The 27,233-nt window shown below is 51.4% G+C and overlaps 1 protein-coding gene across 8 annotated transcripts in view; it reads right to left on the reverse strand.

Annotated features, from left to right (window-relative positions):
• SPDEF (SAM pointed domain containing ETS transcription factor) overlaps positions 1-27,233 on the reverse strand; it is a 59,821-nt gene that overhangs the window by 2,623 nt on the left and 29,965 nt on the right. For 2 of the 8 annotated variants that reach the window (XM_039533267.1, XM_039533269.1), the window contains exons 2-3: positions 4,028-4,519; positions 128-325 (exon numbers count right to left, since the gene is read on the reverse strand). In XM_039533267.1, coding sequence (XP_039389201.1) covers positions 128-325; positions 4,028-4,519 — 690 coding nt within the window. Of the gene's footprint in view, positions 1-127; positions 326-4,027; positions 4,520-8,990; positions 9,023-9,816; positions 9,919-12,620; positions 12,753-12,863; positions 12,936-18,773; positions 18,947-21,891; positions 21,993-27,233 lie in introns of those variants that run through there. The other 6 variants (XM_039533270.1, XM_039533271.1, XM_039533274.1 and 3 more) reach the window with 6 other exon arrangements.

Genomic DNA, 27,233 nt, shown 5'->3' on the forward strand with positions numbered 1-27,233 from the left:
GAGGGCACGAGCGTCAGGCGAGGGGAGCAGAATCCACCCGCTACAAAGCACACCGTTCCCACGGGTAACACGGTTAAGGAAACTTTGCTGTGCTCACCCCACCTCCTCCAACTCTGCCGGCGTGTACCTGATTTCCAGATGTCCAGGTGGGCGTGCAGCACGTCCCCGCACACCAAGGAGCGCTGACGGAACTGCTCCTCTGACATGGCACACAGATCCTTCCCAGACAGGTCCTGGAAAGATTTCCCGATCTGGGGCAGTCGGTACTGGTGCTCGGTCCATAGGATCCACTTCTGGACATTTCCTGGACTCCAGTCTGCTGGATCTGTGGAAGAGAAACAGAACGCCCCGCCCGGTCCTGGTGAGCGGGGTTGGGGGACACTTCCCCTCCAGAGAACACTCTGCAAGGATTACAGTAACAGAGAACACTGCACCCCTCCCATGCTAAAAGGACAAGGGAGCTGCTTCGGCTTGGAGGAGCAGTACTTCCTGCCTGTTCCCCCTCCTGCATGGCTGGGTTCAATCTACTTCAACTACTGGAAACATGGATCTTTGATCCTCTCCTGGGTTCCCTGCCTCCTTCTTTGCCCCATCCCCCTGGGAACCAGATCCCTTTCCTGCCAGGGGAACGCCCCACCTGCAGAAAGCCCCTGCCTCTACTGGCAGAGAATTCAACGCCAGTCAACAGATCTCAAAACCCACAGATCACGGGGGCGCAGGGGCAGGGGAAGGGAGCATCAAAAGCACCCTTCACCTACAGCACAGGGGAGCATCTCCAGGGCAGGCCTGGCCTGGCTGTAAGGAGCGATTCTCTTTGCACCAAGCCCAGCAAGCGCACTTTCAAATGAACAATCCACTCAGGAGGAGAAGACGGACCGCACGCCCATGGTGGAAGCAACAGCAGCATGACCTGTCCGAAGGGCTGGTTCTCCTAAAGGGGCACATTTATGCCCCACGTGCCAAATCACTTTGTTCCCCATCGCCACTGTTTGTGAAACAGCAACTCCCTCTGGAAGAGCACCTGGCTTGGGGTGCCCAGCAGGGCTACGCACCCAGCAAGTGGCTACTGCATGCACCCACGTAATAGGGCAAATCACCTTCCCACACGCTGCAAGATTCAAGGCTTCAGTGGATGGAAATCAGCATAGCCACGCTGACTGCCAATTGGACCAGCGTAAGAGCCAGTCCAATGTTCTTAATGCCTCAGTGCAATGGCTTTATAGATGCTTAAGAAACTCCACAGGATACAAAATATTTCAAATGCAGCGAGAGACCGGCCAGAGTTCTGTGGTGGTTCTGAGCTTCTAAGCCCCGAGAGTTTGGATCTGGGATTCTGGTTCAGGCTCTGCTCCAGCATTAGAGGTAGAAACCCTGCGAGCTATTTTAGACACTGCTCCCCCCAAATATATGGGGAGATCCTCAAAGTGTGTAAATTCACATAGCGCCATTGATTTACACCAGCTAAGGAGCTGGCCCGAAGTTCGTCCTGCCAGAGGAACTCAGCCTAGTAAACCAAACATACCTGCCCCCAGGGGCTGTGCATTACTACTGGAGACTTTGCCACCTTTGCTCTCTGTCCCAGTGCACCTTGCAGAGTCCTTTACGATCAGCGCAAGGCAGGGGTTAAAATGCTCAGCATGGTTTTCATGATCTAGCTGGGACTCTGTTTCTGGCTCCAGCCGTTTCTCCTACAGACCCCGGCTCCCAAACCCCATCGCTGACAGCGCTGTCAGCTCTGGAGCTGGGACAACGAGGTGCTGTTTGCAGGGTCTGAGCTCGCTGCTGAGTTTGGGTCTTCAGAGAGGACGTGCACGGTGCACTTTTGCACCATTGGAGCCTAGAGGGCAGGCTGCCCCAGGCTGGCGCCAGCGCGCCGCGCGCAGCGCCGCGCCCGCGGCCCCCTCCTCTTCCGCGCTCCCTCCGCTTGCCTGCCCTGCTGCTGCTGCGCCCGCACCACGCCGCGGAGCGACGGCGGCGCGCCGCCCCTGCGGCGGCGAGCTCAGAGGAGGAGCGGGAAGCGGGAGACGGCTGCGTCATGCCGCGCGCGCGCGCCCGTCCCCCCCGCCCGGTGACGCCGGCGGCGGGCGGGCGCGCGGAGCTCGAGGAGCCAAATGCCCCTCGGAAACGAGCCGCCGCCGCCTGCTGCTGGCGGCTGGTGTCTAGAGCCGCCCCTGATTGGAGCGAGAAGGCCCTGCTCCTGCTCCCACTGAATTCAGTGAGAAAATGCCCATTGATTCAGACAGGAGCCAGCTCAGGCTCCTCTGAAGATCAGATTGCTCATTCTGGTTCATTCTAAATCCCGTCAGGACTGGGGCCAGATGGCTGCAACCCTGGTGTAGGCTGCTTGTAACTCAAGGCACTTCCCCAGTTATCCTATGCCATTGCATTTAAACACGTGTGCCAGATGATTTTAGAGACATGTACGAACCACAATGCAACATTTGGGTCCAGATTCTCAGCCCCCACACCATGAACCAAGGGTATTCGCATCGGGGGGGGTTGGTCCCTTCCCACCACGCCACGATTCCTTGGCATGACTCTTTTTCCTCTGTGGTGCATGTGGTATTTTAAGGTTTCACTATCACACCCCTGCAGCCCAACCCTGCTCCCTGTTGGCGTCACTAGCAGTTTTACCATTGATGTCAACGAAAAGCAGGCTCCATCCCCCTCCCCACCACCAGTCCAGAAGAATCACCTGAGAGGACAGTTCTGTTAGACACTCAACATTCCACCACCAGCTCTCGAAAGAAAGAAAGACAGACAGACTGACCCATCTGGCTGCTCTCTTCCTCACCCACCATCCACTTGCTTAACACACGTGACTTCAAAGACACTTTTCACCCCTGGGGAAGAGATTCCCCCTGTAACCTAGTCAAAATATATTTCACATTGTCATAGACATGGGAGATGGGGAAAACCTGCTAGTCCCTATAAATCCAGCTGCCCTGGCCTCTGGGGAGACCAGAATATTCTGCTAGTGGGAAGCATCTAGAAGACTGATTTATGAACTATGAGGCCACATTTACACTATTGCTACTACAGCAGCAGAGTTACGGCGCTGCCACACTGCAGTGTACATGCTTCCTACATTGACAGAAGGGGATTTTCTGTTGATGTAGGTCATCCGCCTTTCCAGTGGTCGTCAGAAGAATCCTACACTGGGGGTTAAGTCGACGCAACTACAGTGCTCAGGGTGTGACATTTTTCACAGCCTTGGGCAATGCAGCTAGACCAACCTAAGTTTTAGGTGGAGATCAGGCCTCAGACTTTTCCACCCCCAGCCCCTACCTGTTTGAAAACTTTTGGCACTGCTGGAATCCAGATGTGCCAGATGCTGCCCTCTTGGGGCCTCACTCACACCCACTCACTCTGTCACAACCCAGCAGAATGGTTTGATTAGTTAAATTTCTGTCAAATAAAAGGCTTTGAACAGAATAAAAGGAATCCGCGTGGCTGGTTTTGGTTGAGGAGTGTTGTGCCGGGAAAGTCCACAGAGGCCAGCGGAGGTGTCTTTCCTTCGACATCCCCGGCCCCTGGAAACGTGACTCGGCCTGCCCTGGAGGAATCCCAGTGAGGGGTGAGGAAGGAGCCCAGCCTCCATGGCTCAGTCAGTCTTTGGCCTCTCTGCTGAGAGTGCCCACAAGGGGGACAATTAGGACCTGACCCAAAGCTCACTGAGGACAACAGAAACACTCCCATTGCCTTCCAAGGGCTTTGGGTCCAGCCGTTAACGCCGGCTGCCCTGTGGATACTAACGTACACAGCACATCCTGGTGCTCTCCGGTAACTGTGGAGGGCCCGGAACTCTCGAGCTATTCCACGGACATCCCGGACCAAGAGCCAACAATGCTTTTCGCCTGCTGCCGAACCTAATCCGAACCAGCAAGCAAGAGGTGACAAGCTCCACTGGAGCCCCCTGAGCCTCCGGTCTCCCCACATCAAGGCGCTGAGTTCTCCTTGGCCCCCTAAATCGCCCCACACACACACACACGCAGAGCAAAAGTGGAGAGACAGAAGGGGCACCCACCTGCTGCAATGTTGAGGAGCTTGCAAGCCGTCTCGATGTCCTTTAGCACTTCGCCCACCACCATGCTCTGCACCTGCTCCAGCGAGTGCTCCTCCAAGTGGAGGCTCTCCTGGTAGTCCATGTCGGGGCTCAGCCCCAAGCCCTGGCTGTCGATGATGGGGCACTGCTCTGGCTCCTTCTGCCCTTCGCCCCTGCCCCCTTGGCCGCTGCCCTGAGGAGTCTCCCCCAGGCCCTTGGGCACCCAGCTGGTGTCCTCTGAGTAGAGCATATCGAAGTAGTGGAGGTAGAAAGTGGGCAAGGTCTGCTCGGGTGTGGCAGGGGGGCTGGGGCTGTCCAGGGAGCTCCAGCTCCGGGTATCAGGGTCTTGTGCAGCAGGGGGCTTCTCCAGGCTGGTCAGCAGCAGGGCGTCCTGCGGGGCAATCCGGCCGTGAGGCAGAGCGGTCAGCCCCTGGCCTGCGCTGCCCATCACTCTGCCCGGGTGCGTCTCCAAGTCTGTCAGCCACCAAGGGGTGGAGAGAGAAACAAACCAACACGCACCAGTCAGAAAAGGCTGGGGCTTGATAAAAATTCCTGCCTTTCTGCCCAGTGGTCAGGCACAAAGGGGGAAAGCTAAGCCTGTTAGTGGGAAAGAAGCCTCCAAAGAGCCACTCGACGCCCGAAGAGACCCCCAGATGAAAACAGGTTAAATAGCTCTTCACAGGCCTGGGTGACTCCTTCACTTCTGGGTCATTTGGCAATCAGGGGGCAGGAGGGGAGTGGGGAAAAGCCGATCTGCCTGGAACGATCAGATACCAAACGTGAGGGAGAGTCATTCCTGATCAGGGTGGTAACTTTCTGGAGGGGGTAGGAAGGAAAATGGTGTGGGGTAAATAAGCCCCTTCCCGCAGTCGGCTGGGGTGGGCGGGTGAGCTGAAGCCTGTTTGGGACAATGAAGCCATCAGCCTTGGGTGGGGAACTGCGCATTCCTCGGGAAGAAATGGACACACAACCAGAGACGGGTGTGTGCCTGGGAAATCTGGTTTCTGAGCACCCTGACTTGGACAGGGAGAGCATCTCTGCCAAGAACCTGAGCATTAGCGGGCACAGCCGTTCCCCATCACTGGGTAATGCAGGGCAGGAGAGATGCTGCTTGTGGCAGGGTTAGACAGAGCCCTGCATCTCAGGCAGAGGTTGGATTCTAGAACTTTCCCCCTCACTGCATCTGCTCCAAGCTGGGCCTCCGAGCGCCTATCCGTTAAAATAACAGAGACAAGGCCCATCCAAGTGGGGCAGGGACCATCGTTTTGTTCTGTGTTTGTACAGCACCTAGCGCGGTGGGCTCCTGGTCTGGGACTAGGAGTCAAAGGCACTGCAATAATACAAATCAACCACAATCATAATAAATAATAAAAAAATAATCCGAGTGTAACCAACGGAGCAGCCCTTTACATGGGCTTCACATCACCAGCAGGCCCAGGGCACATCTACACCAAGCAAGGAAACTGTTGCAGGGCCGCTGGACTCCACGAAACGGTTGGTTCTCTCTTGACTTTGCTCAGAGCCTCGTAAAGCCCCTAGCATGGCTGCTGGGTGGATTCGAGGCATTGCAAGGGATTCCAAATCCTGGCTTGCTGCAATATCTTTTCACCTAGGGCCAGGTTTACAAAGGGATTTAGGCTTGTAATGATGGCACCTAGCAAGATTTATATAAAAGCACCTAAGCAGGTTCGGCACAGAAATCCCATTTGATGTCACTGGGAGTTAGCCATGTAACCTGCTTAGGTGTTTTTCACTAGGTGCCTAAACCCTTTGTAAGCCTGGTCCCTATCATAGGACACTGCTCTCCCCATGGGGATTCTCTAACAAGATCTAGGCCTCAGTGTATCCACTACTATTGCACCGGAGGGCAGCCCACACGATTACTATGCCATCGTCATGCGATCGCCAATCATTAGGGGCTTGATCTGAAACCCATGGACACCAACAGTAGTTCAGACCCTAAATGGGTGATGCACTGGCATTTCTGGCAGCACAGATCCCACGGGGATGAGCATGGTATAAAAACCCTGCACAGAGTGGCTGGAGATTAGACTGAGCCCCAGTTATAAGGCAGGCATCCCATTGCTCATGTCACTTCCATGAGGAGACCCTCTGATTTCAGAATCCCTGGCGCTGTCTCCATCAGACTGGAAATGCGGCATAAACATTTTTAATGTGAGAGTAATTTAGCCCTGGAACAATTTCCTAAGGGTCATGGTAGATTCTCCATTGCCGACAATTTTTAAATCAAGACTGGCTGTTTTTCTAACAGATCTGCCCTGGGAATTATTGTGGGGGCAGTTCTTTGGTCTGTTATATGGGCGATCAGCTAGATGATCGTATTGGTCCCTTCTGGCCTTGGAAATCTATGAATCAGATGACAGGGCACATGGCAGCTGATATCTCCTGGCCATGAACCCCTTCAACCCCCGTTGGCATGAACTTTTTGCACTTGTTCTTTTCTTTCCAGAGCACATGTTTAAAAGCCCAGTTCCATCTGTCTCCTGCATGCAGGGCGCCCTGGACTCTGCAGAGAAGAGGAGGAGCCTGCTGAATTTCCATGGCAACCGCGGGAAATGTTTCCATCAAAAGAGAAAGCCTGATAGTTCCCTGAGAGGAGTCCTGAGGCTTTAAAGAAAAGAGCCCTCTGAAATGAGTGTGCCATTAAAAGGGCACCGTCAGGGTCAATTGTATAGCTGTTTGCACAGCCCGTGCCTTTCTTTGTATGGGGATTTTCCACCTTTCCCCCTCCTCCCCCCCAACAAATGATTCCCTGCTCTTTTTCTCAAAATACAGCAACTCAGTGCTGGTAAGGGACTCTACAATAACAAAGCACAGCCGGGTATCGCCAATCAGTCCTACCATAATAAACCAGACCAGCCAGCTCAACACACAAGTGATCCCACAAAAACAAACCAGTGCACACAGATCACAGACTGTAAGCGCTTTGAGGGCAGGGACCATCTTTTTGTTCTGTGTTTATACAGCACCTAGCACACTGGTGCCATGGCGGTCACTCCTGTAATACAAATAATGAACAGTAATAACGGCACACACAAGTGACCCTACAATAACAAAGCAGCATGTGTACTTGTGGGCCATTGCTCCAAAGAGACCCTACAGAAACAAATCAGTCCATGCAGCAGGCCAGCACACAAGCGACCCTGCAATAAACAAACCAATGTACAATGGAGAATGGGAAAATGTCGGTGGGTAAGCAGATTTCAGTGTGATGTTTCCCAGTGGGTATTAATTATATTAAAAAAAAAAAAGCAGCAAGAAAAAAATAGCAATGAAGATACTTCATTGGGTTCCTTTAACACGAAGGATGAAACGGTGAATCCCCTGAGTTTATTCAAGCCCTTCTAGCCAAATAAACGTATCCTTTGTGTAGGAGAGATGTTATTTACCAAAGTGTTCTGTACTGCATGTTACTATCTCTGTACATTTTTCAACGTGCCAAGAAAATTTCATTTCCATTCTGCTGCTTCTAGCAAATGGGCTGGTCCCATGTCCGCTCCCTGCAGTCAGTGATGGTTGGTAAATAAGAGATAATTAAATGTCATTAATAGCCGCAAGCTAGACTCCCATTAACCACAGATCTGCCAGTGGAAGGGGTGGGGGTGGGAGGAAGGATTAGACATCTGGAAGATTTACATTGTTACAGTTAAACTCATCCTTCAGACAAAGCCAGGAACAAAGTCTGCAAGGATTTTAACAGCAGCAATGCTTAACACTTCCCCAGGGCCTTGCATCGCCAGTGTGCTTCACAAAGGTTCCCCAGTTATCCCCGGGAGGGAAGTTTTATTATCCTTGGGCCAGGGCCTCCACTACTGTAAGTCACCGTTTCTCCATTGAAGTCAAGTCCTGGCCTCCTGCAGTGAATATAGGGAAACTGAGGCACAAGGAGATTAAATGACTTACCCAAGGCCATGCAAAATAAGTGGCGGAGTTCGGGTTAGACCACAGGAGGTCTTGGTGCCAAATCCTGTGCACTGACCACTGTGTCACCTCGCTGCTCCTTTCTGGCCTCAGAATCCCAAAAGGCCAACATTTCCCAAGGGCTTTTTGCGGCACATAACTGAAAGCCCCATTTTTTAAAACAAACCTCTTCCTACACCATGTGCAAGGGAGGCATTCCACAGCGATGGCTGGATTTTCCAAAGACTCAACGTTCGAGGGGGCCCCCAATCTGCTGGGCTCTTCTGAAAAACCTGGCTACAAATGCTTCAGTGCTTGTATTGGAAAAAAGAAAACATATACAGCCTGGCCTGCTTGCAAGCAACCCTACGATAACAAGACAGTGTGTGGATCCCACTGCTCGCAAGAAACACCGTCTACAGTACGAAACCCAGTGCATGCAACCCTAGCCTTCACACGCAATGCTGCAACCATCATTCAAGGACAGCCCTACTAAACAGCTACCATCAAACCCTTGAAGGCAGTAACTACTTTTGTGCACAGGTCTCAGATGCTGCATTTTTCGCCTTCCTCTGCAGCGTGGGGCACGGGTCACTTTCTGGAGGATTCTCTGCAGCTTGAGGTCTTCAAACCGCAATTTGGGGACTTCGATAACTCAGACATAGGCTAGGGGTTTGTTATAGAAGTGGATGGGTGGGATTCTGTGGCCTGCATTGTGCAGGAGGTCAGACTAGATGATCATAATGGTCCCTTCTGACCTTAAAATCTATGAGTCTATGAGTCTATTGTAACAGTGCTGAACCAACGAACAAGCAGGAAGAGGCTGACTATATGAAGAGCTTCTGCTCCTGTGCATACCATATACACACATTCAGGTTTGTGAGGTGCTCGGGTATTACGGTCATAGGGGCCCAGGTAAGTCCCTAGCACATATAGATAAACAGATACACACACACACACACACACACACACACACACCATGCAAATATCCCCACACACATATTTACACAGTGCAATCACATACCCACACAGAGTTAGATCCCCAGCTGGCATCAAATGCCCTGGCTCATGGACGGGCAATGGAGCTATGCTGATTTGTGTCAGGTGGGGATCTGGCCCTATAGACTTTAATAATCAATAGCCCTGAGGAATACAGAAATACTAGGCTGTCCTTAAGTGGCGAATTTTGCTCAGAAAGGAGACTTTTAGAAACACGACGGAATGTCACAGCAGCCCCGGAAACAGGCTTGGCCTTTCCGATCAGGCACCCAGTAAGGTGATCCTCCGCAGAGCAGGTGCTAACCCCCCTGCTGCCCAGCAAATACTGCATTTTCTCTGATGCTCCAGAGGCCAGAACTGGGGAGTCCCTAGCTAGAGGGCCCCATGCCTTCCCAAGAGGCAGTAGGTTTCCATGAGAGATGCTGCTCAGTTCCAAACCTCTGGTTTATTTGCTCTGGATTAGATTAAGACTTTAAGAGATCAGCCTTAAATCCAGCCCCATGCTGCTCCCTGCACAAAAGGGAAGCTGGTAACAGCTTGCGAAGCCCTAGCCCTGAGAAAGCCCTTTGCAAACCCGAGATGGTGTGGTGCTCCTTGGAAGTGGGATTAGATCCTGGCACCACCTTCCCCACAAGCAGAGGGCTAAAGAAAGAAAGAAAGTGCATGCAGTTATGTCCCTGGGCTCTGGAACAATGGCAGACCAGACTCCTGTGGCCTGTTTGTCTCTTGGGACCTTCCCCTGGATCTCTGTCTTCCCCTTCCTAATTCCAAGCTTCTCTGCCCAAATTCTCTCCAGGCCCTCAGCAAAACAGCGTTTGGTGCACTCGGCGCCTGCAACAACTTGCATTCACGCACAGCAGCTGTCCCAGACATCTTGCAAGCCTGGGTTGCCACAACCAGGGCAAAGTCTATCCCTCAGGTCTGGCTAAACTGGTTGCAGTCTGCAGCAGTTCTCACTCCTTCATGTACACAAAGCATTTGCAGCTGCAGCAGCTCAGCCATACCCCCCCATTCTATCCCATAATGCAGTTTTACTTACTACCCCAAAGTCACTGGGGCCAGATCTCCAGCTGGTGTATCTCCATTGAAGTCAATGGCATGATGCTGATTGACACCAGCAGAGGATCTGGCCAACTGATCCCAGTAACAGTGCTGGGTGCTACAAGAAAGGAGATCAGGAGTGCTAGGAGGGACATGTACCTACATCTGTGTATGTAAGGGAGGTGCGGGGAGCCCTGTTCTCTGCACCATTATAAAGTCTCTGTTGCAAGAGCCACTGCAGAAACGCACACCTAATTACTGCCCAGTAGTCACAATATTCACGCTAGCAGCCGCACATCAAACAGACAGACAGATTGAGGCAAAACCAGCACAGCTGGTGCCAAATGGAGGCTCTAGGGCCCAAGGGGCATTGCCAAGTTTGGGGACAGAGGACAAAGAAAGAAGGTGAAACTTCTAACTAATCAGCCCTGCCCTTTCCTTCCACCCCACCCCACCACCCCTGGCTGGGAAATTGTAGGCCAGAGCCCCTGGGAAACAGAACCTGGCCAGGAGCAGAACCTCTGGGCTGTGGGAGAGAAAAGCCTGAGTAATCATCTGACAAAATGTGCTGTACTCTAAGGGTGGGGACCTTTGTTTGATTTTCTCTGGCTTTGGCACCCAGGAGGCTGCTGCTGAGGCCTTTATGGGCTAGGTGGGGATGTATTTACTCTGAGAAGCCGCTTTAAGCAAGAGAGAAACAACAGGAGAAGGAGGGACCGACTGCGGGGAAAGCTCAACTTTCCTCTTGCACGTCCACTCCTGAACAGCATCTACCCAAGAGGTCAAACCGCAGCCCTGCCTCCAAGGCCTGGGTGTCACACGGAGCTGGGTTTGCAGATCAGGGCTCCTCGGTCAGCTTGTATATACTGATACCAGGGTGAAGAACCCACCCCCCCAACTGGAATACATCAGCGAATCTCCTTCGGGGTCAATGACAGGCGCCCAGCTGGTGTACAATGGAGTCAATGCTAATGTAGTCTATAAAGCTATGTCCAGTTATGCCCCGTGTCTAAAAATTGGGTCCAGGATTTGTAATTTAAGGCCATGCTCGCTCTTTCCTTGGCTTGTCTGCTTTCCTTTCATCTCATCTCACATCCCCTCTGTCCCTTACTGCCTTTTCCCCCTTGCATTTATTCACTCTTTGCTCCTCCCTCATTTGCATTATCCCTTTCCCCTTCCTCCAGCCTCACACATCTCTTTAGCCTCGGAGACCTCCACCCCTATTTAATGCTAGCAGTTAGCTCTGCAGCTAATGTGGGGTGGTTGTTTTTTTCTCCACCCCTCTAATTTCTCCCAGCCAAGCAGCTGCAGAGACAGCACTCAAGCACAGGGCATGAGCAAACAGTTGTTAATCGCAAAAAGGGTGTGGTTCTTTCTGCTTCCTTGTCCTCTGCCCCAGCACCTTGGAGAGATCTTTAGATCAGTGCCAAGTCTGTCCCCCACCCAGCCACTGGTGTCAAAGGCAATTCTGGGATTTGACCCAGAGTTCATGGAGCAAAAGACTATGGTAGGAAACCCAAAGGCCACTGCACTCCCTAGATAAAATCCAGTGTCAATTCTAACAAACTTGGAGAGAGCAGAATCCGCCCAGGACCACCCCCCTCAGCTACGTCTGGTAATTATCTGTCTCCTGTCACCGTAGTGAGTGCCTCACAGCACAGTTAGCTCGCTGAGCCAAAAAAAGAGGTATATGGTCGTCATTGCAAGGCACAGATTAGCTGTCACAGTCCAACCCTCCTGAAACCAGCAGCATATAGCCATGACTCTGCTGCCATGACCCATGCTACCACAGCTACTTATGCTCACAGTAGCTCCATGAGAACCAGTGCTAGTATGCGGGGGTTTGCCTCCTGAGCCGGGCGTGCACACAGGATGGCTCAGCCAAAACTGGGGAGCTGGTAGATATGTTTGGGGAAGGGAAGCTGAGCCCCCCTCTAGCCTAGCCACCTGCCACCTATGTGTAGCAGTGTCCACAGGGGATCTGATGACAGATTCACACCCTGGCTTGCTGCGCAAGTCATTGTCCAAGTAGACAAACCCTGTGACAACAAATGGACATCAGGGCTCGGTGCGTTAGGCAGCTGTAGTAACAGTTTAAAGAGAGTCTCAGCTGGGACCATTCCTTTGACCAAATAGTTCCAGCACGTTAATTACAGAGGTCACCATGACCCCATCGGGGAGCACTGGTATGTGGCACTCAAATATGTCTCTGTTTTAACTCTCTCTTTTCTATTTCCTTTTCCTCTTCTTCTGCTCCTCTTTCCCTTACGGTTATACTCTCTAGTCTCTAGGAGAAGAACTTTGCCACGGCTGATTCAAGTATCCAGGCAAGAAAGGAAACAATTAAGGCATTAACTCTTACAACCTTTAAAAACAAACAACTGTCACCAAGTTATAAAAATCCTTCAAGGCCTGAGGGTTTCTGAGCTCGAGCTGCTGCCCTGACAACAATTTTTGGTTTCTTTCCCTAGCGCAGAAAGCTTGAAGCATGCGGAGAGCCCTAACGTGCCACTGTAGCATTTTAAGGGTAGGCATAGCCTCAGTTGCATCTAATGATCCCTTTTACTACCCTAAACAATTCCCCTGACCCTTTAGTATTTCCTTCCTTTATTACCTGCGGACAGTTAGGTTCCACCTCAGCTGTTTGCCAAACTCTACAAGAGCTGGGGGGAGATCAGAACCACAACTTAAAGTGTCACTGTAAAAAAACCAGTCAGTGTAAAAATTGCATCACAGGGCTTCTGACTTGCTTCTCAGTATCTCCAGCCCAACTGGACTCCATTTACAAGTAGAAAGTCCTGGGCCAGATCTCCAGCTGGTATAAACCAGCATAATTCTCTTGGCTACAGGAACCTACACTGATCTGCATCTGTCCCATCGTTTCCAACTGCCAGCCCTTAGATATGAGAGTCAAGCTGGGGTATTTTCTTCTCATGCGTCACAAGCAGGCATGAAGGGTCTGCAGATTAAATTCTGCTTTCTCTGACATCAGTGCAAACCCCTTTGCCATCATTGGGTGTGCACAGGTGCGCCAATTAACTCTAATACAGGAATTTTGCAAACAGGAGATGAAGGTGCATGAGGAGTTGACTCCAGCTTGCTCACTCTTAGCTGTGCCAGTGTGGCAGGGCTAACAGGTGTTTAATACGGTAAAGTAGATTCATCATCTCTGGCTCTACATATATACCAAGAGCTGATCTGTGGGAAAGGAGGGGCCATTTTCCCACAGTCATTTGACAAACAGAATCACACCTTAACGTGTGAAATAGATTTTAAATGGTGTTAAAAGAAAAACCTGCAAGCTGTTTATCATGTTGATGACATCAGCCTACCCATGTGCAGGTGAGTTCCAGCTGTACCCTCATTCTCCTCTGATATGCCCATGTAATTCCCATTAACTGTAATGTGATGTGTGCCTTTGATAGGAAGAAAGATGCCACATGACAACTGCATACAGCTTAAAACACAGGCCTCCATTTTTTCCAAACCATTGCAGAAAAAATTCAGTAGAAAGCTCTTGCAACAAAAAGTGTCTCTCACACACACACACACACACACACCCTTCAATCCACCCTCCATCAGTATGGAGGGAGTGGAAGGTCTCTGCCAGCAGAGAAAAGCTGTAGCAAGACTGAGAATAAGAGATTCCCCCTTCTCCTTGACTTCATTGGGAGTTTTGCCTGCGTAAGGACTTTGGGATGGGGTGGGACCTTTTTACCCTTCTATAGCACCTTCCAACTAAGGAGCTCACTATATAAAAGCATTAATGAATAACCGACTAAAGAAAGAATGAGGCGACGGTGGGATGTTCCAGTTGATGCGATACCACTGGAAATGTCAGCGCACTAAGATTCTAGATGCAAAATTTAGCTCTGCTAGCCCAGGAGCAGGGATGGTTCCTAAACCAAATCCTACAGCAGGGACTAATGCAGTGCAAAATGTTTGCAAAGACAAAGCTCCAAAGCAGGGGAAACTAATCTGGTTTGGAGGCTACAAACACCAAACTCACTCACAAGGCTCAGAGAGCTTTGCTGAGACTCTTGAGCCTGCAGAGAGAACCCAGGTGCAGCCCCCTACTAAGCAAAACCCAGCTAGATGAGAATGGACAACAGCTGGCATGTCATACATCCATGGGGCTACTAATCAAGGCCACGCAAGCATGGCTGCTTCGACCAAGGGCACCAGCCAATTGCAGCGTGGGAGGCAACAAAGCCAAAGAAAAATCATGTGATTTTTGCATGTAATGCTCAGCCTGACTTTGCTGGGACACCAGCAACACTCTGCTTCTCGTTCAGCTGGCTGGAAACCCACAAGGAATGAACACTTCACTCTCGCTCACTCGGCTCTCCCGCTCAAATAGGGAATGGCTCCCCCAGGAGGCAGGGGGACTTGCATTGTGACACAGCTAGTGCCAAATCGTTCCCAAACATTTTGCCTGATCGCTTTTGGGAGCGTCTGCTGAATGAGCCCACGGGAGTTTTAGCATTCACTTTAACAAAAGCCGGACTGTGGCTCTTAGAGATACGCCCGAACCTCAGCTCTAATAATCTTTTGAGGGAAATTTGGATCTGAACGGTGCGCTGCAGGTCCAACTCTGTGCAGAACATCAATACACATAAGGCCTAGGGGAGGTAATGTGACCTAGTGGACAGAGCACTAGACTGGGACTCAGTAGACCTGGGTTCTGTTCACAGCTCAGCCACTTGGGCAAGTCACTTCACCCCAGGGGCTTCTGTTTCTCCCTCTGTGAAGTGGGGAGAATGGTACAGACCGTCTTTGTAAAGTGCTTTGAGATCTCTGTATGACTAAGAGGTAGGTATTATTTGTATTATGATGATCCTCCTCCGATGAGTCAATGGGATCTTTGATATTGACTTCAACAGACTTGGGATCAAGCCCTTTGAAAGCAAAGAACAAACCTACTTTAAACAATGAGCTCATTAATTAAAATTAAATCCGCAGCAGAACAGGTTGGGTTAGGGCAAGCTCAGATAGCACTCCCAACGGTTGTCGACTGCATGCAAACAGGCAGAAGCGTTAAGCAGGGGAGCGGGAGGCCTGGGAAGATGTGGGATTGTAGGAAACCTCGACAATCTTTGGGGTTTCACAAAACACTGGTTGGTTTCCCTAGGCTCTCTCTCACCTTCATTGAAGCTGGCCCCAAACTAACAACAGCCCAGAAATCGGAGAATGTTCCAAAGCCAGGTTCCAGTTCTGTGTCTCCGACCCTCCTGTAGCAGGAAGTTTTAGAGCCCTCGACAATGAAAGAGAAGAGAAGAGACCGCACACTGGAGAAGAACCTGGAGTATTTTAGCAGCCCATGTGGGACTAGGGGAGCCAAAGTGGTCTTTAACGCCGCTGCCTCTTTCCAGCATCCATAAATGCTTTTGGAAGAAGCAGGTTTATGCCACTGTCAGGCAAACCAAAGTGAATAAAATCAGATTGAACCTGAACCTTTGACCAAACTCCATTTCTTCCTCCCCCGCCCACCCCCCAGTTCTTTCATCCCTATGCTGGCTCTGTATTTTGGGTTCCAGTCAGGAACATAAGCTGACCCCCTGGAAAATCACGAGGAAGAAAGCAACAAAGAGTCCTGTGGCACCTTATAGACTAAAGACTGTTTCCTCTGCATTTTGAGCCCCAGCAAGAGGGAAGATCCCCAGAAATTTCACAAGGGAGCCCATTCTTCCTAGTTTTCCAGCCCAATCCTGCAGACCCGGTGGGTACAGAGAAGCTTTGGATTAAACCATCCAAATTTATGGATGTTGTTGGACCATGTCTGAAGCCCCCATAGTATAGGAGAGTGTTAATAGGCTGCTCCTATGGAGGGTTTTTTTTGTTTTTTTAAACTAGGAGGAGACTTTGGAAAGGAACTCAGCAAACACATCACAAAGGCTAAAAATAATATTTAACAATTGGTGGCACCTTTCATCTATGGATCTCAAAGCACTTGGCAAAGGTTGTTATGCCCATTTTGCAGAAGGGGAAACCAAGGCACAGAGCATTTAAGTGACTCGCCCAAAGTCACAACGGAGTGAATGCCAAAGTCAGGAACCCAGGAGTCCGGCTTTTCGGTCTGATGGTTTAAGCAGAAGACAACACTGCCTCCCACTAAAAAAAAACAAAAAACAATTATATATGAAAAAAATATTACTAGCTCCTTCTTTCTCTCTGTGCCCAAAGGGAGCAGGACAAAATTACCAGCCCCCCTAATGTGGCCCTTTGGAGATCCATCCTACCTTCCTGCGTCCTCAGCGCTGGCCCGAGGGCTCAGCTCTGGAGAGCACCCAACACTTCATCCTCAGAGGGCTAAAGGGAGACGGAGGAACAACTGCCTGCGGGAGGCAGGCCAGTGAGAGCACGAGGTAGGTAACTGTATCAATGGGGAGGATGCCTCAAGGCATCAGGCTCCAAAGAACATCAGCTGAACTGCTTTGCATAGTAAGAATATGGGTGATGGGGCAGCTGGAGCTCTCTCTCCTTGTGCCAAGTTTCTGGTGCTGCCTGGGAAAGGCCACATGACAAAGGCAGGTTCCGGGCATGTTTTCTCCTGTACCCAGAGGCTAATGGTCCAATTTATGACCTAGTTGCAGCAGGGAGCGAGGAAGCAGCCCTGCCAGCAGGGGGATTCCAAGCCCCATTCTCCAGCTGATCCCCTCCATGAGCTGTTCCCACAAGGCAGGAGAGAGGCAGGGCTGGGACCCCATAGCCCCATTAAGGCACAGCCCTTCATTGGCGCCAGTGCAGGGCTGCAGCAGGGGGAGCGCCGGGTGGCACTGAGGCTCTCTGGGTGAGCACACGTACTGCACCGTGCACTTCCCAAAGCAGCCAGCTTACTCTGTGGAGCCATGCAGAGGAGGCAGTGCAGCTCTCTGCTGCCTCTAGGAGGGAGTGGTCCCTGCACTCCAGAGAGCCCACCATGCCCACCCCCCTGCACAGGGAGGAGGACTCTTCACTGTCTCCATCTGGTGCACCCTCTCTCTGGCAAGGCACCCATCTCCCTTAGCCCTGGAGCCAACTAATGCAGCTTGCAGTGCCTACATACTGCCCAAGCTTCAGCCAGCTTGGGGGGCATTGGGGGAGAGATTAGGAGGCCTAGCAGGTGCCAGCTGTAACAACCTGGCCCTATGGGTGCGTAACGTCACCCTCTAGTGTCTGGGCTGATCGAGGGCCTGTCACTAACCCCCAGCTCAGACGGGACCTGCTGCAGCTCAAGAGGCTGAGGGCTGTGCTGAAGGACCAGGGTTTTAGCCCCAGCACCCCGAGAATTAGTGCACCCCAGTGGAGATGTCAGGGTTCATGAGGGCCTGACAGTTCTCCTCTTGTCCGCCCCCCACCCCCGGGGGAGACATTTGAGGCCATGCCCATGGAGTGGAGCATTTGGCAGGGGGGCTGGCGGAGGGCAGAGGGAGCCTAGGGTTGCCACCAGACCTGAATTATAAGGGACATCCCTTCTTTAAATAAAAGATTGCCTGTCCCTTACTAAATCAGGCCGGGACACCTTTTATCCCAGGCCACTCCAGTGGCTCTTACCCCCAGCTGCAATATGGGATCAAAGGCATCCCAGACCAATTTAGAATGTGACAGGGAGGCTGCTGGTGGTGTGACCTGGCATGCAAGGTTGTGACGCCACTCAAAGTTGGCCCAGAGCCCCTGCCCCCAGCAGGCACATCCCGGATTTTTGAAAGACAACATTGGCAACGCTGGAGGACCCAATTTCAAGACTCTCTGCATATCACATAGGCCAGTGCCCCAGCTCTCTGAGCCTGCACCGTGCCATGAGCCCAAGGGATCTGGCGGGCCGCAGAGATCTCAACGATTCCCAATTGCAGGAGTGGATTTGCAGGTGTCGCCATTGGTAACTGGTTCAGCAGCCCCCAAGGCTGGCCTTACGCCCGGTCGTAAGAGTCCCAGGGGGAGAGAGCTGAGAGCTGAGCTGCTTGGCTCTGCCTGCTTCTCCCACACATTCCCTCCCCAGTTGGGACCAGCTGGTCAGAGAAGCAAAAGCATCTAACCTGGGAGCAATGACACAAGGCCTCTGAAGCCCAGAGACTCAGGTCAGCTAAGGACCAAGAGAGGCAGAAGCTTTTGCAAAACTCGCCTGCAACTCTTGAGCCTGGAAAGATTTGCAAATGAGCATCCCAGGGAAGACTCAAATTTCCACCCATTGTGCAAGTTCTCCCCATGTCCAGGCTCACCTCCCAAAGCTCACCTGTTAAATTATCCCTCCCCACTCCTGACCCTCCCTCCCCCGACCTCTCAGCAGGAGATCTCCGAAGACCCAGTGGCTGGCTCAGCTGTCCTCTCTACAGCAGCCTTTGCTCTTCAAAACTGCTGCAAAGACAGCCAGCCTTAGCTCTCCCCAACCTCAGGCCTTGGCTCTGGTCCTGTGGTGGCTATGCCACCTCCACAGGAGGCTGCACTACAGCGCCCCTAGTGGGCAGGGTCCTCGGGTGCATCAGCAATCACACCCCTGCTGTCTGTGAAACGTCCTGCTTGGATCCAGGGTTTTGGTTCAGCTGCTCAGTATGGATTCAATGTGCCCTCCGAGTCTGGATTTGTGTGGAACTTAAGTCTTTGTTTGGATCCATCCCGGCTCTTCAGCTTCCCCTTTCTACACAGCTCCCTCCAGCCACCCAGAAAGAGGACCCCACCTCTTCCACAGCCTCCATCCTCATCCCAGATAAACCCTCTCTCCCAAATAAGGGTGACAAGTCGCCAAAGCGCCCGTGTGGGAGAATCAGCTGGAGACCCCTCCACATTTTACCTGACACTGGCTCCCACGAATCCAAGGGCCAGGAAAGCTCAGTCAGGCCAGATCACCATTCCCAATGGAGTACAATAATCTCTGCTTTATCCTGCCGCTCCTCAACAACTGACTTTGAGGTTGTCTCTCAGTCCCTTTCTTCTCACCTTGTGCTGGACACGTGCTCCAGACCCCTGTCTGACAAGAGCGTGGGGTTACCAGAAGGAGGGGGGGAGCATTGGCCTGCTAAACCCAGGGTTGTGAGTTCAATCCTTGAGGGGACCATTTAGGGATCCCAGCGGGGAGAATCTGTCAGGGACAGTACTTGGTCCTGCTAGTGAAGGCAGAAGACTGGACTGGACTCAATGACCTTTCAAAGTCCCTTCCAGCTCTGTGAGATAGGTATATGTCCATCTTATCTTACCACTGGCCCTGACGTCCCAAGGAGACAGGCACTCTAGAAATACTACGGGTTACCTCAGATTCACTGGAATCAGCCTGTGGACAGAATCAGCTTCATCTGATTGTGAATGGGGAGCACCTGGAAATGAAGGCTGTCAAAGTCCAGCAGGTTGGGTATGAAATGATTACCAGCCTGTTTGCTCTGCCAGCCAGACATCTGGTGGCAACAAGGAAATGAGATGGTTTTATTGGGGACCATCAGATTAACTATGAAAGTGGATTCTAGGTGTTCCTGTAACCAAACAGGGCTAAGGGAGAAGAGGCCACAGTAAACCAACACAGGACAACCTCACAGAAGGCAGCTCAGAGCCAAGGTTTTCACAAGCGATTAGTGATTCCAGGTGCCTCCATTTTGGGGTGCTTATCTTCAAATACCTTCAAGGGACCTGGGTGTCAGAGGGTTCAGCACAGTCTGTAAAAATCCATCCGTATCTCTCACACACATGGACAAACTCCCTCTCTTTGAGGCTGCTTGAGGGGGGGACCCGGGGCAGAATTTGGCCCGTGATGTTCAGAGCAAGGACTCAGAAGCTCTTCATTTGAGAGCTGTCCCTGGTTCTGGATCCAGGGAGGTTCTGAGCATGCTGAATTGAGAACAGGGGTGCGAGGCATGCTAGGCCTGGCTTTTTGCTCTGGGGTGGAATGAGCTGCATACACGATCAAACAGCATCCTGTACCCTCAGGGCTGTGGGGTCATCACCTCCCAGAGAGCAGAAAACTGACATGGGCCAGTACTACACCAACAATGTACTGTGAGGTTTGGGGGTCCCTCAAACACTGTAGCCTCACAGACTTAAGTGATCCAGACCTGTCCTATTCATTCAGTGCATCTCCTGGACATGGGAAGAGCCTGGACGATAGACATGCCGATGGGACTGATTTCAGCAGTGGAGTACTGTCACTGTATGTCTTGTCTAGGTTTCCTCCACTTCAGGGGGGTGGGGAGGATGGGAATCTCAGGATATAGAATCCAGTCTAGTTCCCTCCCATTCTCTCTTTTTCCTAAGAAATGGTCACAGCTGCATTCCCCCTTTGTGCCCTGAAAGCTTTGGTGTCAATGTGCCATATTGATCTCTGATGCAAACTCCACTGACTGACAGGAAGGCACATGGCCTGTTAAGGATGGTAGGGAACTATGCCTGGGTGCTGTTGCATTTCGGACTTTGAGGAAAGATTTTTCTTTTCTCTTCTGTCCTATCTTTCACTGAACCTTGCTGACAACCTTCCTCCTGGGCAATTCTCTTCCTAGCTGACTTTTCTACAAGTTATCGTTGGGGTATTAAAAAGAGAGCACAGATCAGTGTTCCTGCCCCGCCCCCTCCAACGACAGCAAATACACAGATCCCCGCTCATTTACCTGCACCTGATGCAGAGATTCTTGGGTGACGGAGCCCCTGTTTGGTGCCGTCTTTGATGTTCACACAGATCTCTGCGGCCCAGGTCAAGCCGCCCTCTCCCCTGGCCGTCTCTCCATTCCCACTGGGAGATGAACAGCAGAGAGGGGAGGGAAGTGGCGAGCTGACCGTCTTAATTAAGCACCGACCTGTGTGTGTGTGTCCCAGGGGAGCGGTGGAGCTTGGTGATCCCCATCAAAATCCGGAGAGCCCCTATTTATATCAGCACACGCCTCCCCCTGCAAGTCGCTTGCCCCGCAGAGACGCCTGCCCATGAGAAAGCCGGCATTGTAAGGGATTTGGCATCAGAGGTGTCATTTGTGTTTCACTAACCGAGCATAACCATAAAAATCAGACACCGAGCCAATTTGCCTTTGGCACTGAAAAACATGAAGGGCAGGCCTGAAACACAGGCGGTCTCAATAAAAGGGTTAACAGCACCCACTGTCCTTTTACCAATACACCCCCAGCCCTTTGCATGCCCAGCTTAGCTAAGCCAGTCACTGAAACCTGGCGATCTGTATACCAACAATTGTCATTATTTATATAGCCGGGTATCTAACAATATTTAACGGTTCTATAGACCATCTACCCAAGGTTCTCCAAGGGCACTTATTTAATCAATGCACATAATTATATCAATTAAGCCCTCGCATACTCCCAGATGCAATCGTTATTGTCTAAATTTCATAGCTGGGTAAACTGAGTCACGGTTGTTTTTTTAAGTCAGTGGTCATATAGCAATGCAGCTAGATACAGAACCCAGGAGTCCTGACCCCCACCCCCCAGTCCCTCATTCTAAGTTCTAGGGGGTGGATTTCCAAAGGCACCAATGAGAGTTAGGTGCCAACTCCCATCGACTTTCAGTACCCAACTCCTTCTAATTCCCATTTGTGGTTTTAGATATTTTCCCCCTAGGATTGTAGGAGTCATCTACTGGCTCAATATCTTTTCCCGAGGAGTGGCTGATCCCAGCTGCTTCAGAGGAAGGTGCAAGAAATCCTGAAGTAGGAAGTTTTGGGATAACCTGGAAATATCTCAGAACCACCCCAGATATTTCACCAGGTCATTCAAAACAAGGGGGAGAAAAAGCCAGGTGACCACATCACTGAATCAGCCAGCTGACCTCAGATGACACAGGACAGGAGACGAGAGAGCAATGGCTGGATCAGAGCAGAGATGAAACAGACCTAGGAGACCTTAGGGTCCAGGGTGTACCCCCCAACACCATGGAGGGTAAGTCAGACATAACACGGAAGAGAGACTATCTTAGCCGGACTTACTCGTTAGGTGTGCAGAGCTGTGCTGGTTCTCAGCTGTAGCATCGATCCAGAAAGGTTAGAAAAGTTCTTCCCCTTCCCTTCAGCGTCTCAGGCAGGCATGGGGAGGGGACAGAGAGGCGGATTGGGGGTGCAGGATTTGGCTCGTGGGGAGTGCTGGGCAGGAAGGTGGGATGAGAGCCCTGTCCCTGCGTCACTCACCCGGACACTGTTTGCAGCAGGCCAAGTGTGCCAAGAAGCATCAGCCCTCTGAGAAGTGCCACCAGGAGAGACCTCCACGGGATGGAGGAGGCGTGGGAAAGAAGCGGTGGGCTATGGAGAAATGCACTCAGCTAAAGGCTCCTGCCTCTAGGTACATACCCTGACGCTGAGCGCTAGAATGCAAAGTGTTCAGCAAATGCCTTCTTTGCCCATTATATCTAATTCCTTCCTTATTTACCTGAACAAACAAGCAGTGTGCTTACCTCAGCTGGAGGTGTTTGAATATCCTAGCCCAGGGTTAACCCTTTAGGGGGATGAGCCTTCATGCACGTGCCCTTGTTGGGACTCAGAGCCGGGAATCTTTCCCCGTCTCCCCTTGCCCACAACACCACTGCCTTGCCCATCTAACCTTTAACCCCTTCAGAACCGCTGCCAGTACGATGGACCCTGGCTGCCGGCACTGTTCAAGAGAGGAGACCCAGGGTCCTGGTAGGCTGGCGTGGAAGGGGGATAAGAAGGTTCCTTGCTACATACCCCCAGATTACGTGGGCAGCTTGGAAGGGAGACCATGCACTGTTGTGAGGGCACCAACACCCCACTGGTGCCATGGAGTCAGTGCTGCCCAGCTGGGTGAGATACAGATCCCCTTCTCCTGACTTGATTGGAGCCTCTAACCCTAAAAGTCTCCTCTAGCTCTGTTGCACTCTTTAGTGCAGAACCATCTCCTCCGATTCTGTTGGCTCCTCTCCACATAGATCCACTCCCTTTCTGGTCTCACGGGACCAGTTCTTTCTCTGGAACATGAGCTACAAATGGCGATAAATCTATCCCCGCGCAACAGATGCTGAGGGGCCCAAGCTGAATGGCAGGAAATTCAGAATTAAGGCTGCTCCAGCCACCTCTTAATCAACTCAAGTGTCCCCAGCACTACAGAGCCCTGCTCCCATGTGTGATGTGACCGGGCCCACCGCTAAGGGGTAAATGGTAATCAGCAATCATACACTGCATGTCTGTAGTATCATCCCTCCTTAGCTCTTCACCCACTGAAATGCTGCTGCATATGGGACAGAGTTTGGCAGCTGATTGACAGGATAGGGCTGGGGAGCGAAGACGAATACTGGGTCTGAGTCTCCCACACCAGGGCAAGTCAAAAGTAACTCTGCGAAAGCCAGAGGAATCAAGCCAAGTGGCGAGAGGTAGCTCAGGCCCACTGCATCCAGCTGAAACCACAAGGAAAAATTAGCCTGGCAGGACGTACGTGGCTATATCGCAATTCAGCCCAGACACCAGGGGGCAGAGATGTCTGGATTGGCATCGGCCCTTCTATTGCACTTACCGGCAGCATCCCACATCCTTCTAACCAGTTCTCAGGATCATGAGTGCAGAAGTCTTAGCCCCCTGTTCCCGCTCACCCAAGCTTTTATCGGAGCCCTGTTTTCCAAGCATGGCTCCATCTTTGCTTCTTCAGGCTGATGCAAGTCCCATCCCTAGTAACTGTCCAGCCAGCCAGCGCGGAGGCTCTGCGAATGATAAGCACTGCAGGGCACACACGGCTGATAGGCTCACAGATGTTTGTTTACATCCTTGAACACACACCTCCCCTCGTCCTAGTCACAAGAAGCGCTCGCCTCGTGGGCTGTCACATCAAACAAAGGTATGCATGGCACACGCCAGGTGAGCACAAATTATTTGCACATGCACGGACACCCAGTGTACCCAGACACAGAGGCTATGAACGCAGACCTACAAGAGCCGTACAGACACTTAGAGCTGCTACACACAGACCCAAGTACAACTGCATGTGTAAACAAGTCCACATGTGCAAAAGCTCAGGCCACATATCAAGGGCCAGATACAGACAAATCCTTACATACTCTTACAAGCAAGTGTAGACCTATACCTGGATTCACTCAAGCAAGCAAGTCCATCTATAACCAACCCCAGGGTTCCATATACACAGACAGGCCCACATATTCATGCACATGCAAAGGTCCTACACAGCACATTCATATGCACATGGAGAGATGCATAAGGACACAAACAGAGACGTCCATAGAATATATAAATATGCAGATCCATATAAACTACAGATCGGTGCGTATGTGAGAACAATGACACACAGATCCAAATCTATGTAAGAACAGGCCCATATGTGCAAACACCGAGGTTTATATACCAACAAGTGCAAGTACATACACACGCACACACACACACACACACACACACGTCTGTAGAGACAGACCAACATCCAGGAAAATAAAAGCAAGCCCAGATGTAGGCACCAACACGTGTGGTTAGGGTGACCAGATGTCCCAATTTTATAAAGACAGTCCCAATTTTGGGGTCTTTTTCTTATATAGGCTCCTATTACCTCTCACCCCGTCCCGATTTTTCACATTTGCTGTCTGGTCACCCTACGTGTGGTCCATATACACAGAGGTGAATCCTTCTGGACACACCTGTACACGCGTCTAGCCATGCTGAGCACAGTTCCCAGCATCCCTCCCCCCACCCGCTCCCCACAACCACCACCATGGTTATGTAGGAAGCAAATATTCCCAAGACCTTAACAAGGCAATTGCTCTAGGCCCTTCATCAACAGATAACGCTTCTCAAAAGAACAGGGCTGTCCCCTTAGATCCTCTCCCCTTTCAAGCTCTCAGAAGAGTTTAGCTGCTTGATGGTTAAACCAGCCTGAACAGCCAGGGCTGGCATAGCAGGGGCTGAGGCTTGGCTGCCCTGTGGTGCTGGGGCCTGGCTGCCCTGTGGTGCTGGGGCCAACACTTCCAACAGTAGCAGCTAGCAGGCGCTCCCACTCAGCCAGCCACATTCCAAGAAGCTCTCGTCCCTTTAGTCAATCTTTTCCTTCCCAGCAGCAATCCCAGCCTGCCCCATTCTTCCCTTCTGAGCTCTATTTTTCTTTCCTCTGCCTTTTCCTTTGCTTCCTGTCTCCTTTCCCGTTATGCACCCACTTTGCATGGGGATAAAAGGCTGCAAGGTGGGAGGCAGCGGAGGGAGAATCAGGCCCACTGTGCCTTTAAGAACACGCTGCCCAAGCTCTCAATCCACACCTAACTTCCTATAGACTAGAGAGATGCGTAGATGCTCCTTAGCCCCTGCCTAGAGCAAATCTCTGATCTCCACTGAAAACAGCCAGCATGGAACAAATGTTCCTTTGTTATCCCAGAAGGAACTGTGCAAACTTGTCACTGCTTTTCGGAACACGTTAAAGTGCCACTTAGCAGCCCGGGACGCACGCACCAGACTCACTCCCCCAGCAACAGCTCAGGCTGCGGTTGACCCATGGGTCCCTGAGGGGAAAGGGCATCAATTTTCTCCATCAGGCCTGTGCCAACAGAAATGGGTTTTAAAACCCACAGCCCAGATAAGCGCACAATCAAAAAGCTATTTTGCTAGTAAAAATAAAGGAAGGCTGTGCATTAAAGTGCCACAAGCAAGTGCCGGCAACGTTGGCACACAGACCCCTTGCACATTCCCACACTATCGCCAACTCAGGGGGCTCAGCCTCCCTTTTGAAATGCATCAATGTTATCTTATCAGGGGGAGACCATTTCCCCTAGATTACAGCATTGGCTGCTGCAGGCGAGCGTTCTTTGTTCATTTCGATGAACGCTTTGTAATTAGAGTCCAGCCCGTAACACGTGGCAGGCAGCACGGGAGCTGGGTGTGTACCCACACTGGGGACAAGCTCCCTGGGACAGTTGCAGCTATACTGCTAGCGATTCCCCCTTGGGCAGAAATATCCTGCATGCCCTTGGCTCACCCCAGCCTGCCCACATGGGCACCCTCGTGATCAGCAGCAGATGTTTGTTAAGTAGATTTTATGAGTGAGATATGCACATATTCCACTTCTCCCTAGGGTTTCAGTCTAGCCTCCAGCTGATCCAATGACAGCATCTAAGGTAGGTAGTAGGCCCCAGTTATGGTAGTACCAGAGCATCTCACCATATGTCGTGTCCTCAACATGCTGGAGGATGTAGGAAATGGCCTCATTTTACGGATAGGGGACCGAAGCCGAGAGAGAAAACGACGTGCCCAAGATCACACAGGAAGTCTGGGAGAGCAGGGAATTGAACCTAGGTTTCCCAAGTCCAGGCTAGCACCATGACTCTGGGCCATCCTCCTATATGGTGATACGGACACCTGCCCACTAAGGAGGTAGGCTGAGAACCATCAGCTCACTTCACACAGGCCACCAAGCAACCTTTAGATATCAACAAGCAGAGACAGGCCAAGATGCATGCTGGCCTAATATCCAGGGATGTAGGCTCAAGCTGTCAGAGAGAGAGAGACATGCCACCTGCAAAATTTGGGTTCAGAGTGCATGTGTCTCCCTAAAAGTGTCAGGGATGTTTGGTTCTGGGGGTTGGGAATGGATCCCTCTCTAGTAGAAACTTTCATTCAGTACCCATTACCACGCCGAAATGGTCCATCGCCCATTAGCCCTCCTGTTCCCAGGATATTTCTATTTGGATATGAACCTTTTCCCCACCTGGCCCTGTTTCTCCTTCCTGACCACCCCCCGCCCCCAGGAATTCCCATAATCTGGTGGTTGGGATGCCATGAAATAACTATGCTGGGACCAACCCAGCATTCATTTACAACTTCCCTGCAGGACGCATTGGGGCTTTGAACCAGGAAGCAACCACTGTTGAAACACAAGCGCCATCTTTGATCACTAGCGAACGTAGAGTAACTAGGTCAATCGAGGAGTCCCAGGTGCACACATGGATTTCATCAGCATGGCTTGCAAAGGGTATGACCCTAAGAGATGCTCAGCAGTTGCAGCTCCAGTGGGATCTGAGCACCTCAATGTCAGAACCAAATTTCTCTTGGTTGCTCATGGAGTTTCTCGCCTTCCGGGATAGTAAGGAATTATGGGCCTTCTAGTGTCAATGGCAAGACCCTCACTGACCGCAAGGAGCTTTGGATCAGAACCCAGCTCTGAGCGCCTCCTTTCTCCCCATCTCCTAAGCCAATGGCATGGATCTGTCCACCCAGCCATACAAAACAGGAGGATTATGCAGTCCTTCCTGGGGGACTATCCTATTCCATAGGAAGTGGAACAGTTTCAGTGGAAAGACAGAGATCCCCATCCTAAAGTAGCCTAGCTGTCAGGGCAC

The sequence above is a fragment of the Mauremys reevesii genome, linkage group 4 (assembly GCF_016161935.1).
Source record: "Mauremys reevesii isolate NIE-2019 linkage group 4, ASM1616193v1, whole genome shotgun sequence".
In the NCBI taxonomy this organism is placed as follows: Eukaryota; Metazoa; Chordata; order Testudines; family Geoemydidae; genus Mauremys; species Mauremys reevesii.